At 43.9% G+C, this 15,550-nt stretch overlaps 1 protein-coding gene across 4 annotated transcripts in view; it reads right to left on the bottom strand.

Annotated features, from left to right (window-relative positions):
- The window catches only part of SUSD1 (sushi domain containing 1), a 143,595-nt gene that overhangs the window by 49,131 nt on the left and 78,914 nt on the right, over positions 1-15,550 (bottom strand). For 3 of the 4 annotated variants that reach the window (XM_053921782.1, XM_053921788.2, XM_053921794.2), the window contains 3 exons: positions 9,256-9,352; positions 5,854-6,112; positions 1,448-1,487 (listed from right to left, as the gene is read on the bottom strand). In XM_053921782.1, coding sequence (XP_053777757.1) covers positions 1,448-1,487; positions 5,854-6,112; positions 9,256-9,352 — 396 coding nt within the window. The remainder of the gene's footprint in view (positions 1-1,447; positions 1,488-5,853; positions 6,113-9,255; positions 9,353-15,550) is intronic. The other variant, XR_008426530.1, reaches the window with a different exon arrangement.

Genomic DNA, 15,550 nt, shown 5'->3' with positions numbered 1-15,550 from the left:
GTAAGCTAAAGGCAGAATTCCTCAGGCTGTTGCTGGGACTCATAAACCACAAGGAAAAGGTCCAGATTCAAAGGTCATAAACTTGACAAGATTTCTGGTATTAGCTACAAACTAATAGAATTCTGGGAATCAGATCCACTGGCTGGCTGCCTTTTGGTTTAAAGAAAGAAAGGCACTGCTAGGGAAACCCCAGTCTGGAAAACAAGGACCAGGCACTGTTCAATCCCTAAGGCAACTCCCCCGCAGGGAGAGCTGCGTGTGGGGAGTGAAGGTTTAACTGTGCAGCACTCGAAGAGCTCCTCCCGCTGCATCGCTCAGGCACAGTTTTGGAGGAAATGGACACGGGTTCTCTCCCTGGGGCAGAAAGACCAAGGCAGCCCGACTGACTGACCAAGGGACCCATTCTGCGGCCAGGGCAGGGGAGGCTTGCTTTTCCTGTCCAGCACCATGTGGTCATTGTTACAGGCCCCCTGACCAGTCACAGTACTTATCTCTTCCCCCTTTCTAAATGAGAGCACTTACAGTTTTCCTTTTCAGACTATGTACTGCGGTTTGAGAATGGCTGAAACTGCCATTTAGCTATAGATTGCTCAACAGAGCATGAGGAGCACATCTGGATCGGATCAGGAGGAACGGACCACACCCGGGAATCTTGGTTTGGAGCTGGGTGTAGTAACAGGCCCACCTTTGAGTTATCTTCCACGAGGGTTCCATTTTTGGTTATATGGAGGGCAATTCCATTTTCTTACTGGAGGGTATCTTTCTTAACAGTATAGGTGTATGTGTGTGTACATGCTAAGCAGCCAAATGGTTGAAAGTAGGGGAATGTTGCAGCTCTTTGTTTCGGCCTGCCAGCACGCCTTTCGGTGCCTCTTTTCCTGATGGGGATCACATCCCCCGTTCACGGCAACCCTGGTGGGGCTGTCAATCACGTTGGTCTGCCTCCAACCAGCCATATGAATAAGCCCCAAACCCAAGGAGAGTAGATAATAGTACCCCATCGCCTATTAACAGTGACGCGTCCAACAGATAGTCACATAACCTAAGAAAAAAAGACTCTTTCCCTGAATTGAAAAACTTTCTGTTCCTACTCAAGTTGCTAAGCTGGGGCAGCTGGTACACCTTCCTCCCTATGACATAGCTTATAGTCGAAGAAAACGAGGCCCACTCACACTTAGAGGAGAGATAAAAGACAGAAAGGGAGAATCCCACTCATGGCATCCAGTCCAAAGTCCCAGTTCCTGGGGCCCTGGGAATGCTGCTCTTGTAGGAATTCCATAAGCTTCCAGCCCCCAGCCCCCATCCTTTCCAGCTATGGCTTTGCTTAAGCTAATATGAATGGGTTTCTGTCACCTGTGACAATCTCAAAAGAAATCTCGTTAACATAACTTGATGCTGCAGACTGGACATAGAAATGAGGATAGCGTTTGAGGCAGAATGGTTTTACCTTTCACCTGAGCCCAAACTGCACAGGAACATCTTCTCACCTACAAAGGAAAACACAGCAACATGGTTAACTAGACGGTGCATGCTGCCGGTTGAAATAGCACGCTTCAGCCCTCCAGGTTCCGGGGTTTTATCCCTTCATTTGGACTACAACATCTTCAAGGTCTCATCTAGCTCTAACATATCACAACTTAGCCATATGATCACCAAGGGGTCAGTGGACTGGCAAGTGACCCCAGGGCTCACTTCTGTAGCTTTCCATAGATCTCAGAAAGCACACACTGCGGGCCACCGACAGGAATGGCAGTAAGTTTCACTGCCCTTGCCAGCCCTGAGCAACTGGCATCGAGTGCCTGGAGAATGATGTTGAAAAAGAGTCTGAGGTCCCATCCAGGTCCAGCAAGAAGCTTTGACGCATGTGATAGGCAAGGTTATGAGAACTCCCGGCATATAGTAATACTTCCCCTATCCAGGTGATACTTATCTGGTTACCACATTTACCAAAAATGTAGCCAAGAACCGGGAAGAAAACAAAAAGAACACATATGAAAGTTCATCTGTGGTTGAAGAGACTCACAGACTCATTGGAATGGAATGCCTTCTCTTCTTCTCCCCCACGGTTGTTATTTTATGCATACTTGTCTGCTGGGAATGCTGAGATTACTGTGTATGATAAAACGCAGCAAAATATTCCCCAGAGGAAACCGAATAGCAGGGATTAGAGAAGGATTTTCCAACTTCAACTGAGATTCTCTTTCAAATGACAACCTTGGGCGTTTTTATTTTATTTGAAAAATGACACAAAATATTTACACTGAAAAATTCTGGGCAAAGTTTAAAATGCCTATAAGGTTTTGACGGTGACAAAATGTTGCCTGATGCTGAGGGCATCGAGTCCATCTGACAAAAGGTAATATGCAAGAGTCACCAGTGAAGGGCGTATTTCAAGACACTGGAGAAAAAAAAAGGCCACACACAGCAGCACAGTTACTAGGGAATTGTGTGTATTAAAAGAGAGAAATTGGCAGGGCCAGGTGAAGAAGGGAGCTCATTAAAATGAAGTGCCTCGATGAGATCTGTATTTTGTAAAACCCATTCCCACAGTAGTACGGAGAATGGTGATAGGCAGAACGAGGGACAGGAAGATGAGTGAGAAAAATGATGCTCAGACAAGAGATGTCGAAGGCTAAACAATGCTAATGAAGAAAGGGATGTGATTTTAAAGAGCATTAAGGTGACAGAATGAACATAATATGATGATGGACTGGATAAAAAGATAAGAAAAAGGGAGAAGACAATTATTCTCACATTTCTGTCCTAGCAACTGGGAGCTTGGTAATACTGTTCACGGGGACAGATACACAAAGGGAGGGGAATGAAGGACTTGGAAAACTCGCACTTCCTGATTTCAAATTTTACTTACAAAGCTACAGTAATCAAAACATTGTGGTTTCACTGGAAGAAAACACAGAGGAAAAGCTTCATGAAATCGGATTTGGCAGTGATTTCTTGGATATGACACCAAAGGCATGGGCCACAAAAAAAAAAACCCAGAAAAACTGCACTTCATAAAAATCAAGAATTTCTATGCCTTAAAGGACAGTATCAAAAGATTAAAAACTTGACCTACAGATAGAAGAAAAATATCTTCAAATCATATATCTCATAAGGGATTAATATCCAGAACATATAGAGCTCCTAAAACTCAATGAAGAAATAATTCAATTAAAAATGGATGAAGGACTTAACCATTTTTCCAAAGAAGATATACAAACTGTCAAAAGCATATGAAAAGATACTTCACATCACTAATCATCAGGGAAATGCAAACCCAAACCACAATGAGACAGCACCTCGCATCCATTAGAACGGACATTATCAGCGGAAAATAGCAAGTGTTGGAGAGGATGTGGAGAAAATGAAAGCCTTGTGAACCCTTGGTGGGAATGTAAAATGGTGCAGCTGCTGTGGAAAACAGCAGGGCAGTTCTGCAAAAACAATTAAAAATGGAATTAGCATATGATGCGACAATTCCACTTCCGGGTATATCTCACAGTATTTTGAAAACAGGGACTCAAAGACATATTTGCACACCCATGTTCATGGCAGCATTATTCGTAATAGCCAAAAGGTGGAAGCAACGCAAGTGTCCATCCACAGATGAGTGAGTAAACAAGGTGTGGTGTTCACATTCAATGACATATTTTCAGCCTTAAAAAGGAAGGAAATTTTGACACGTGCACAACATGGATGAACCTTGAAGACATTATGTTAAGTGAAATATGCCAATCACACAAAAAGACAAATACTGTAGGATTCCACTTATATGAGGCACCTGGAGAAGTCAAGTTCATAGAGACAGGAAATAGAAGGGTAGGGTGTTGTTGGGGGACAGGGGTTGTTTAATGGCTAGAGAGTTTCAGTTTTGCAAGATGAAGAGTTCCAGAAATTGGGTGCATAGCAATGTAAATGTACTCAATACTACTAAACTGTATACTTAACATTCTTAAGATGGTAAATTTTATGTGTATTTTACCACAATTAAAAATAAGTCACTACTCTAACGTTCTGGAATTAGATGGGTGTAATGGTTGCACAACCTTGTGAATACACTAAAAAGCCACAGAATTGCATGCTTTAAATGGGTAAATTACATGGTGTGTGAACTGTATCTCGATAATGCTGTTTTAAAAAGAAAAAGAAATAAATCACTACTGATTTTAATATGACTGTAACACTAATGTATTTGAAACCCAGGGGGGAACTGATTGCAATTCAAGCACACGAGTCCACATACAAAATTTTTTCAGAGTCCCTCCATCTCCTTTGGCATCCCAAAGAACAAGCACGTGCTCTACTCAGCTGTATGAAAAAGAGGTAACAATGACATCACAGGAAAGTTCCCTATTCACTAGAATTTTTATCATACCCTTCCATTTTATTCCCTCTGTCATAGACTTAATGTTTATATCCCCCAAAATTCATAGGTGGAACCCTAACCCCAATGTGATGGTATTTGGAGGTAGGGCCTTGAGAGGTAATTAAGTTTAGGCGAGGGCATGAGGGTGGGGGCCCCCCCATGATGGGATTAGCATCCACATAAGACCAGAGCTCACTCACTCTCCGTCTTATGAGGACACAGCAAGAAGGCAGCTGTCTGCAAGCCTGGAAGAGAGCACTCATCAGGGAACCAAATTGGCCTGCACCTTAATCTTGGACTTCCCAATCTCCAGAACCATGAGAAATACGTGTCTGTTGTTGAAGCTACCCAGTCTATGGTATTGTCTAACAGCAGCCCAGCCTGAGTAATACACTCTTCCAGACCGAGGTCTCCGCCCGGGGCAGCAGCTCTCTGACAACCTGTAGGCTGTACTCGGATTGTCCGTCCAGTGCTGTGTCTATGCCATCCAGGACCTCCAGGCAGTTCTCCAGGGAGAAGCCCTGGTCTAAGTCATAAACACCTTTTGAACAAGTTCAGGGCAATATATTCTGGGCTTTAACCTTCTAATTTGTAATTCCTATATTACTGTCACAAAACACTATCAGACCTCTTTGCTACTTGGACATATTCTTAAAAGTGAACATTAGTGTAACATCAAACATGATAATGACACATTAGACTTGTGTGCTATACAGAATTTAATGGAGTGTCTCAGTTTTAAATATGTGATGAACGTTCCACTCAAAATGGCTCAAGTTCATCAGTCAAGAGACATTTCTATTTTGTTAATATCCTTTTTCCAGCTTCGATGACCAATCCACATGAATTTCCACAAAACTTATAGAGTTCTCCTAGGGCAACCATCACAGTGTTTATTCCAGAAGATCTTCCATCCCTGACTGACTGATCCAGCTCTTGCTAATCTGCTTGTCCAGCTCATTATATTTATTTATTATGCAATGAGTACTAGGTTCTGTGTTTCCTGAAAGAACAACTGCTGGAAGAACATAGCCCTGCTAAGGACAGGGGAGAGGAGGACCTATGCACTAGCCATGGGAGCGATGGAAACTAGGGCAGGACTGAGCTGAATCTGCCCCTCTCTCCTGTTTTCGGGAGGATGAGGGGAGGCAGCAGCCTGGCCAGAGGACAGGGAAGTGACCGAGAGATCTAGAGATTCCTCTCCAACTGGGGTTTCAGCAGTGTACCAGAATGAGGGCACCTGGGACGCTCAAGAGGAAAAACCCAAACCAGGTCAGTCCCAACACAGATCCAACCAGATCCCCCAGGAAGTTCAGACCATCACCCTCCAGAAAGGTTCCACCTGCCCGTCCTTGATAAAGGCAAAGGATTCAACACATTCCTATGCTTATTGCATGCACTGTCCATCTCGAATGATGGAAAAACAAATATTCACATTTTATGTGAAGAAGAAAACAGAGTTCATAAGAGCTTTTAAAGAGATGTACCTTATTCCATTCGCTTATGATTCGTAATATAATGCAATAATCTTTCCCTATTTTCAGGGGTGCATTATAGTATTTCCCATAATACAGCCTGTCTCCAACAGGTATCTCCATGGCCTCCTCTGGAACAGCTCTGGCCAGTAGTTCTGCAGCCACGTATCCATTGGCATCAGAAGCATTGCTAAAGAATGAAGCAGCCCCTTGAGAATCACAGGAAAATGTGCTTTGGAGAGCCAGGGGAACCACTAACACCTGATAGGAACTGGAAGGAAAAAGAAAATGTCTATCAGACTCTTGCATGTGGGACTCATTCATTCATTTACTCACATTTATTGAGCGGTTGCAATGAGATGAGCACCTTTCTAAGCACTGGAGATCCAATACTGGACCAAAAGAAAAAAGCCCTTGCCCATGTGGGATTTAGCCTGATGGCTCCGGCAGTCAAGGAACTCCAGTTTTAAACCTACAGTGTTATTGCCAGATGACCCAGGGGAGGGATATCTTCACATTCTGGCTGCTGGGTGCCAAGGACATCCTCTTTAGCTGAGAGAAGTTGTCACACACGTCGCTGCCTGCCCTGGGCATGCATGCATGCCATAATGTTGATCTAATCAGTGGTTTTTAGGTGGGAAAATAAAGCCCAGCTGTGGACAGGGTTTAGCGGTCACATGGAGGCTGGCTGCCCACAAGAGTTAATGTACCAAGCCTGCAGAAAGGCTCCAGAAGATCACATGGTAGCCTAACATGGAACTCATGTGATTAACATTCCCCGCAGTTCACAGAGTGATACTGAAGTTCACGTGAGATCAATGAGAAGCAAGGAGTGCAAGGTCAGCATGGGTTAATCTAGACTGACGACATTCTGGAATAGCCCGAAGGGCAAAATGTCACATGTATATTGTGAAACTGTTCCCTAACTGCGGACACAGAAACACATTAGCAATCAGGTGTCCTTTTGTCATGTGTTTTCTTATTTATCCCACCAAACAGAAAACCTGTCAGTGAAAGGAGGCCGAAGAATAAAGTTTCACTGAGAATGAATCAGGCCTTCCTTTTTATTACCATCTACTCAGGACACAGCTCCTGCCTCTGGCACAGTCATTGTTTGAACATCTGCTTTCTCAATCAGGCTTGATAGCAGGAATCTGAGTGATTCACTCTTACATCTTTGCAAGTCCTTACACAGGCCTGTGGCTGTGACCGACTCCCCACTAATGTTTCCTGAGTTAAAATTTCAGTGAAGAGGAAAAATATGCATCAACACAAGATATGATTAGGGGGTTTCCAAAGCTCATTAGGCCACATAATTCCGTTTTACCAGCAAATGTACCCTTCCTGTCCCATGTACTGAGTGCTTGCTAAAGGCCCACAAGTCACTAGGCTAAGAAAACGGAGCCCTCCCCCACAGCATGTGTTGGACTTGGAAAGTCTCCATTCCAAGCATCACAGGTGTCCTTGGGGCCCTGATTTCCACAGTCTTGGTTCACTTTCAGCAAAGGTTTTGTAGGAAAGGGACAAAGTTAAGCCTGCGGGACAATGAGTTGTCACTGCTATCTCCAGTAAACATTTACTAAGCACTCACTGCCTATAAGGGATGACCTATAACAACATACTTGCCTGGGAACTCGAAGGTATCCCTGTGATTCATGGCTGTGGGGAAGAAAGTAAATGTTGCCACAGCCCCATCCTGTCCACAAGCCTACCTTCAAATCCCTCTCATCCTTCCAGGTAAGTGGTGGAGTTCAAGTGCAAAGCCAAGGCTCACCTGAACTATTTGACTCTGTACATCACCCACGAAAGGCACTATTCACATGGCAGAAAGCAGTCTCCCCAGTTAGCATGATAATCACCTGAGCGGCTGGATAATTATACAGATTTCTGGCCCCCATCCCAGACCTACTGAATCCAAATCTCCCAGAGTGGACTCTGAGACTTTGTCTTGCTGATAAAGCAGCCCAGGTGATTCCTGTCATCTCGCAAGTGTGAGAGACAACGTCACTGAGAGAGCTCAGGAACAGGCCCTCGTCCACCCAAGTTCACCAAGCGAAGGATGAAAGCCTCGGTCCAGAGCCCCTGCTTTACCGGGTGCCCCAAGCCACTGCCCTTTATCAGTAATGTACAAAGCAGACTCATGCCTGCCTCACACACTGGCCACGCTGCTACCCCCAGTTCAAATCAGATATAGCAGACGGGCCAAGGAAACCACCCCACCTGCCTGCTGGTAATTAACCCTAATGATGTTAGGGAAGCAGTCATGGCTGTTGGAAACGTGGATGTTCTAGAAGGACTTTTCCCCTCTTTCTCATCACCACCCTCCCTTCAATGACTCACAGATCTCCACTTCCTGTTTTGGAGGCTCAGGTCTGCATAAGCCCCAAGGGCTGACTGTCAATTGGCTTTTCTTTTTGCCTTACTTCATTATTTGGCCCAAGTATCACAAGTGCTATTGCAAATCCTCTCAGGAAGTAATATCACAACTTCTGTTCTCTTTATAGCAATAGAATCACAGTGCATTCCAGGCACTTGTCAGGAATCAAGAAACAACAATTTAGGCAATATCCATCCCTGGGAAGACCTCTGAGCATTTACTGAACTTAAACTAATGGAAAGACAAAACAAAAACAAACCCCTAAGTTTCATTATAAATGGACACACAGATAACATCTCCAGATGTTCTTTTTACATCTCACACTTGCTTCTACCTTGACTGCCCTGAAAGGTCATTAGACTGATGGGGTCAAGAGATAAGGCAACAGCAGTCAGTCAAAGGCGGCAAGGTCACTGTTACCTCCTTGACTTACTCCCATCAGCAAGCTGCTCATCTCTACAGGCAAACCTCTCTTTTCCTCTCTGAAAAAGGGAATAATTCTGCTTTTGTAATTCCACCATGACCTTTGTAAATAAAGTGCTTAATTGAACACAGCATTGTCCTCCAAACTACTGCTCCCCATCCTGCTATCCTGCTATCTGGGATCCCAGAAGCAGTCACTAACTATGTGGAATTTTGCCCATAACTCAATATGTGAATGAAGTAAAAGAATTATCCAAATGACCACTTCAGAAGCCACCTGTCCTTAAATAAAGGAAAATATATCCTGTTTTTGGTAAATGGGATGATACTCCTGAACCACCGTCACTACCAGATACACGTGGAGATGGGAGTGTGAAGGATAACATCTGGCACGTCACAGACGCCAATAAGCAAAGACATGGATTTAAGTTCTAGAGCCAAGCCACCCAACTGTTGGTCTCTGGTCCTTTAAAAGTCACTCTCTTTGTTTGGAAAGGTGCTGGTTGAAATTAAGGGTCCAGTCTGTATCCAACTATTCAAGTGCTACCACCCAAAGATTCCACAACACTCCATGAGGATTCTTGGGCAACCGTGGAAAGGGGGCTGCTACTGACCTGATAGGCCCATTGCTCTCCTTGGCCTTCCGCAGTTTCAGGGGTGGGAGGGGCCCTCCATGTATGGTGAAAAAATCTACTTCCGGAAGAGGAGGCTCTGAAAACATATGGAAAAGAAGAAAAGAATATGATAGAATAAGTAAAAGCACAAAGAAGGTGGTCCTTGTGGGGCCATCAAAAGGGAAGTTTTAATGTAAGAAGTGATGAGCATATTCCGATACACACTACAATGGAGATGAGCCTTGAAAACATTATGCTAAGTGAAATAAGCTAGACACAAAAGGACAAATATTGTATGATTCCACTTACATGAATTATGTATAATAGGAAAATTCATAGACATAGGAAATAGGTTAGAGGTTGCCAAGGATCGAGGGGGTGGGCAGGGAATGTAGAGTTTTTGCTTAATGACCAACAGAGTTTCAGTTTGGGGTGATGAAAACATTTTAGAAATAGATAATGGTGATAACACTGTAAATGTATTTAATGCCAATAAATCATGTACTGAAAAATAATTGAAATGGTGCATTTTTTAAAAATACATTTTATTGATTGTGCTATTATAGTTGTCCCAATTTTCCCCATTTGCCTCCTTCTACCCAGTACCCACATTCCCTCCAGTAATCCTTCCCCCGCTTAGTTCATGTCCATGGGTCGTGCATATAAGTTCTTTGGCTTCTCCATTTCCTACTGTTCTTAACATGCCCATCTATTTTGTACCTACCAATTTGTATTTCTTAACCCCTGCAACTTTTCCCCCATTCTCCCCATTCCCCCTCACAGCTGATAACCCTCTACATTATAACCCTTCACATGATCTCCATTTCTGTGATTCTACTCCTGTTCTGCTTGTTTGCTTAGTTTGTTTTTTAGATTCAGTTGTTGATCGTTGTGAATTCGTTGCCATTTTAATGTTCATAGTTTTGATCTTTTTCATATATAATACCCTTTAGCATTTCACATAATAATAGCTTGGTGATGATGAACTCCTTTAGTTTTACCTTACCTGGGAAGCACTTTATCTGCCCTTCAATTCTAAATGGTAGCTTTGCTGGATACAGTAATCTAGGCTGTAGGTGCTGGCTTTTCATCACTTTGAATACTTCTTGCCAGTCCCTTCTAGCCTTCAGAGTTTCTTTTGAGAAATCAGCTACAGCCTTAAGGGAACTCCTTTGTAGATAACGCTCTGCTTTTCTTTTGCTGCTTTTAAGATCTCTATCTTTTACCTTTGGCATTTTAATTATAATGTGTCTTGGTGTGGTCCTCTTTGAGTCCATCTTGTTTGGGACTCTCTTTGCTTCCTGGACTTGCATGTCTATTTCCTTCACCAAATTAGGGAATTTTTCTTTCATTATTTTTTCAAATAAGTTTTCAATTTCTTGCTCTTCCTCTTATCCTTCTGGCACCCCTAATGATTCGGATGTTGGCATATTTGGAGATGTCCCAGACTCTTCTTATACTATCCTTGTTTTTTTTGAAGTCTTGTTTCTTTTTTCTCTTCTGGTTGAATGTTTATTTCTTTCTTATGTTCCAAATCATTGATTTCAATCCTGGCTTCCTTCTCTTCACTGTTGGTTTTCTGTAGATTTTTCTTTATTTCATTTACTGTAAACCTTCATTTCTTCCTTTATGTTGTTGCCGTACTCAGTGAGCTCTTTGAGCATCCTGATCACCAGTGTTTTGAACTCTGCATCTGATAGGTTGGCTATCTCCGTTTCATTGAGTTCTTTTTCCGAGGTTTTGTTCTGTTCTTTCATTTGGGCCGTATTTTTGTTTCATCAATTTGGCAGCCTCCCTGTGTTTGTTTCTGTGTATTAGGTAGAGCTGCTTTGACTCCCTGTAAAAGGCACCTGTAAATTGTCTGGGGCAGAGCCTTAGGTAATTGCCAGAGTTGGGCAACCCACTTCACTGCTTTGTGGCTCTGTGCACACTAGTCCAGATGGGGGCATGAGTAGACATGCTTCACCTCATTGCACAACCACAAAAAGGAATTACAACTAAATCTCAAAACAGATAACATCCAGGACTGTCAGAAAATTGAACTCTATGGAAATCTGACAACCAAGGATTTAAAGAAGCCACATTCATGCAGACAGGGTAGGAGGGGTGGAGACGCAGAGACGGGGCAGAGAGGCAAGGAGATGTGTTGTGGTGCATAGAGGCAGTGGCAGCGGTAGAATAGGCACGGGCAGACCACATGTGGTGGATAAAAATCGGGAGGGATATCTTGGGAGCAAGTGATCCCAGTCCTGATTTTTATCCACCACACATGAATGTGGGACTACCTGTTCCATCCCCTCTCCACACCACTCGTCTCCACTACTCTCTGCGCCTGTCCACCTCTCCATGACTCCGCCCCTCCTACTTGTCTGGATTAATGTGGCCTCTTTAAATCCTTGGTTGTCAGACGTCCACACAGCTCAATTTTCTGATGAACCGGGGTGATATTTGTTTTGTAGTCTAGTTGTAATTTTTGCTGTAGTTGTGCAAGGAGGCAAAGCGTGTTTACCTACACCTCCATCTTGACCGGAAGACTCCAAAATGGTGCATTTTATGTTATATACATTTTACCAGAATAAAAGAAGTGACACCCCACCACTGATGGAGGGTGGATGTTGTGGGTATTATCATTTACTTGGTGGATACGTACCTATTTGGTGGGGAAGACCAGCCAACACATTAGACTTCTAGATCCTTTATAATCACACAGCTCTCTGTCCTTCTTTTGCTCCCCCAGCAATCAGATTCCCCAAATAGCTTTTCCACTGGGAGGAGAATATACAATTTGTCTGACACTGGCGTGTAGCATCTAACTAGAAGCAGCATTCATTCACCAGCTGCCATTCTGCCTTGTGAGTAACACACCTTAGATGTGTTGAGCACTAACCAAATGTACTAGATGTGTCCTGTATATGTCTCATCTCACTTAATCTTCTCAACAATGCCATCAAGTACGTGAGGTTTACAGACAGGGGGAGGAAGAGAAAAAGAGAAGCAATAAAGTGTGAATATCCCCATTTCTGGCCCTGAACCCTGCCACAATGAAATCAAGGACTAGGAGATCAAAGTAGACTCTATCTATTTACCGAGTTAGAATATAGCTTTGGGGTAGAAATTCTCAATACAAAGTTTAATAAATAAACACTTAGACCTTCGTGGATAGTTTTTAAAGCTCTACTGAGTAAGGTATTTATACATCACCATTCCACACACATTAATTAGCCACCTCTGTACACCAGGCATCATGCGAGGCTGTAAGAAACGGCCATCGCAGTCATGGTTTCTTCTTTCCAGGAGCTCGGAGTCTGATTGTGGAGCCAGTTCTGGAAACCTGCAGAGCTATGAGAACGTTATGCACCTGGCCAAGGGCAGGAGGGTGAGCCTATCAAACACAGAAACAGATGCACGCAGGGGCAGGAGGTGAGAGAGAGCGGGCAGTAGGTCAGCATGGAGGAAAGGTGAGTCCAGCGTAAAGTGAAAAGTGTGGGCAGAGGTCAGCTCTGAGGTCCTAGAAAAAATAAGTCATTTAAGGCTCCTGGAAGATGTGTGTTCTAGAATCACAATAGAGACAGCTCCTGGGAAGAATTGGCAAAGAGCATGTGCAGGTTGCCCAGGATCTAGGTGAGAAGTGCCTGAGGTCTGAGGCAAGTGATGGCCCTGAGGATGGAGGAGGCGCAGAGATGCATGAACCTCTCAGGGGAGAGGCAGGACAGAATGTGGAGGAAGACAAGGAAGGGGAAGAAATCTGGACTTAGGTTTTGGCAACCACGTCAGTGGTGATGACCTTCGTCAAGGTCTGGGGGGCAAGTTCAGAAGCAGCTCACTACTAGACGTGAAGTTTGAAGTGCTTGTGGAACTGTCTGGCAGACAGTTGGAAATATTTTGCATTGGCCAAAAAGTCTGTTTAGTTTTTTTCCATAAAGTAAAAGACACATTTTTCACTTTCACCAATAACTTTATTGATTTGGATATTTTGAGTATGTCAGCTATCTCCTGCCATCGGCTTCTAGTGGGGAGAGGCCAGGGTGCTACTAACCATCTTCCAATGCATAAGACAGCCCCACAGCAAAGAATTATTTGGACAAAATGTCAACAGTATCAAGAAACTTCACAAACCACATTTGACATGTTAGATCAGTCACAGCACCTTGTCCATACACTGTACAAATCATTTTTTAGCATTTCAGTTGCATTTTTACCTTTCTTGAAATAATAAAACATAATATAATGAAAATATTATATATTTTCTTCTATCTTCAACATTAAAATGGCTGCACAAAAAATTCACCAATTGTGAGTTTTTTTAAAGCACGCTGATATGACAGCTGTCACAATACAATCTAACAAAGTTGTTTCCAATGACGTTAAAAACAACTAAGTGCTACTACAGCCATCTTATGGGAAAAAAACAAATGAACTTTTTGGCCAACCCAAAACATGCAAATGCCTCTCAGCCTCTTGGCTAAGACCAAGTGTAGAAATAGAGCTTAGGAGCTTAGGAGCACACTGTGGGTTGACACGCAGTCAGTCATCAGTAGAAGAGGCTACGGCTACTGGGGGGACCATGTAAATGCCTCTGAGAAAAGCTGAGGGCCCAGAGCAAACCACTGAGCACTCCAGGTATCTAAGACAACAAGGGAGAGGGAAAGCCTCCTGTAGCTTTTGTTAAATAGCACTCAATCTGGAATTTCTTCCAAAGTTACCCAGGTGTGGTCACACAGATTATGTACTAAACCTGTGGAATTGCCAAGGGCCCTAGGAAAACCTGGAACAGCCTCTGCTTACAGTCAAGGCCTCCCACAAAGGTGCTGAAGGTCTCCGTCATTTCCAACAGGTATGCAGAAAGAGAGTCCAGAACGGACACACCTGAGCAAGACCGACGCCAGGCTCCTGTGGTGATGGTGGGGAGACATTTGAAAAGCCCCTACCCCGTGCCCGACAGGAATGTGCTCCTTCTAGTTTGAGAACTGCTGCCCCCAGCCCTTCATGCCATCACTGAAATGCCCTTTCCTTTGTGCTGTTTTGTTGGTTTCATTGTCACAGTAAAGTAAGTGGTTTTCATTGCATGTTTCCTGTTTTCTGCCCAGAAGGAGATTAACTGTTCACTCTTTCTGTCTCTATACCCTCCTTGGGCCCTTTCAAAGTATTCCTCTGTTTAATCTCTTCTCTGAGATTAATAACCCTAGCTCCTCTAATCTCTTGGGTAACCTTCTAAAACCATTTCGCTTCTCAACACCCTCGATAGCAGCAGAAGAAAGTGCTCACCCAGCCCAGCGAGGGTACCCCGCAGCCCCCTCAGGAAACCATCCCCTGCTCGGTGGCTCTGTCCTGGAGGAGCTGCCCTCTCTCTTCGGTTCTCCACATGCCACTGCCAGCTGGTTGATCCAGTCGCCATGTGACTTCTACACTGTTTTCTGCTCCACCTGCTCAAGGCCTGCCCCACCAGATTTTAAACACTCTACTTTCCCCTCCTAGTGTAAAAGCATGAACTTCATCAGGCTCATTCTTAGCCACACTTGAAGTTAAATAACTTTAACTGCTAGCTATCTTTTCCAAGGTCTCCTTTCCCATCCTCCCAACTGCTGTCCTTGGCAGATCTCTTCTGCCTCCCCTTAGCCTCATGGCTGATTTAAAACAAATTAAACTCAAGGCAAGAAGTAGGTGGTGTCTGGAGAATGTAGTTCTTTCATTCTGGGTATGTAAGATGAGGAAGACCCGGAAGGGAGACCCTCACTGCTGTTCTTGGGTGCTGACAACACCCATCCACTCCTGGAAGCAAACGACAAAGGAAGATGTGGGGACTGCCATGTGAGAAAACTTTAAAGAGTGTGAGGAAAAATAAAGAAAGGAGAACTTGTCCTAAAAAATATCAAATGTATTATAAAATTACAATAATTGAGATTTCAGTCAAGATGGAGGCATAGGTAAACATGCCTCGCCTCTGCGCACAACTATAGCAAAAAAATACAATGTCTACAAAACAAATATCACCCAGAATTGTCAGAAAATTAAGCTGTATGGAAGTCCAACAACCAAGGATTTAAAGAAGCCACATTCATCCAGACGAGTAGGAGAGGTGGAAACACGGGGAGGTGGAGAGGCGCAGGAGGATGTGGAGACTTAGAGAGGCGTGGAGAGGCATGGAGACAATCATGTGTGGTGGATAAACATCAGGAGGGATGCCTCAGGAGCGAGGGAATCCCAGCCCCACTCTCTACCACCCGGCACAGGGTTCCAGCACCAGGAAGATAAGCCCCCATAACTTCTGGCTATAAAAACCAACAGTTTCTCCTGG

Source organism: Desmodus rotundus, chromosome 1, assembly GCF_022682495.2.
Source record: "Desmodus rotundus isolate HL8 chromosome 1, HLdesRot8A.1, whole genome shotgun sequence".
Lineage (NCBI taxonomy): Eukaryota > Metazoa > Chordata > Mammalia > Chiroptera > Phyllostomidae > Desmodus > Desmodus rotundus.
The sequence above is the reverse complement of the archived record's forward strand: the minus strand, read 5'-3'. Positions and strand labels throughout refer to the sequence as shown.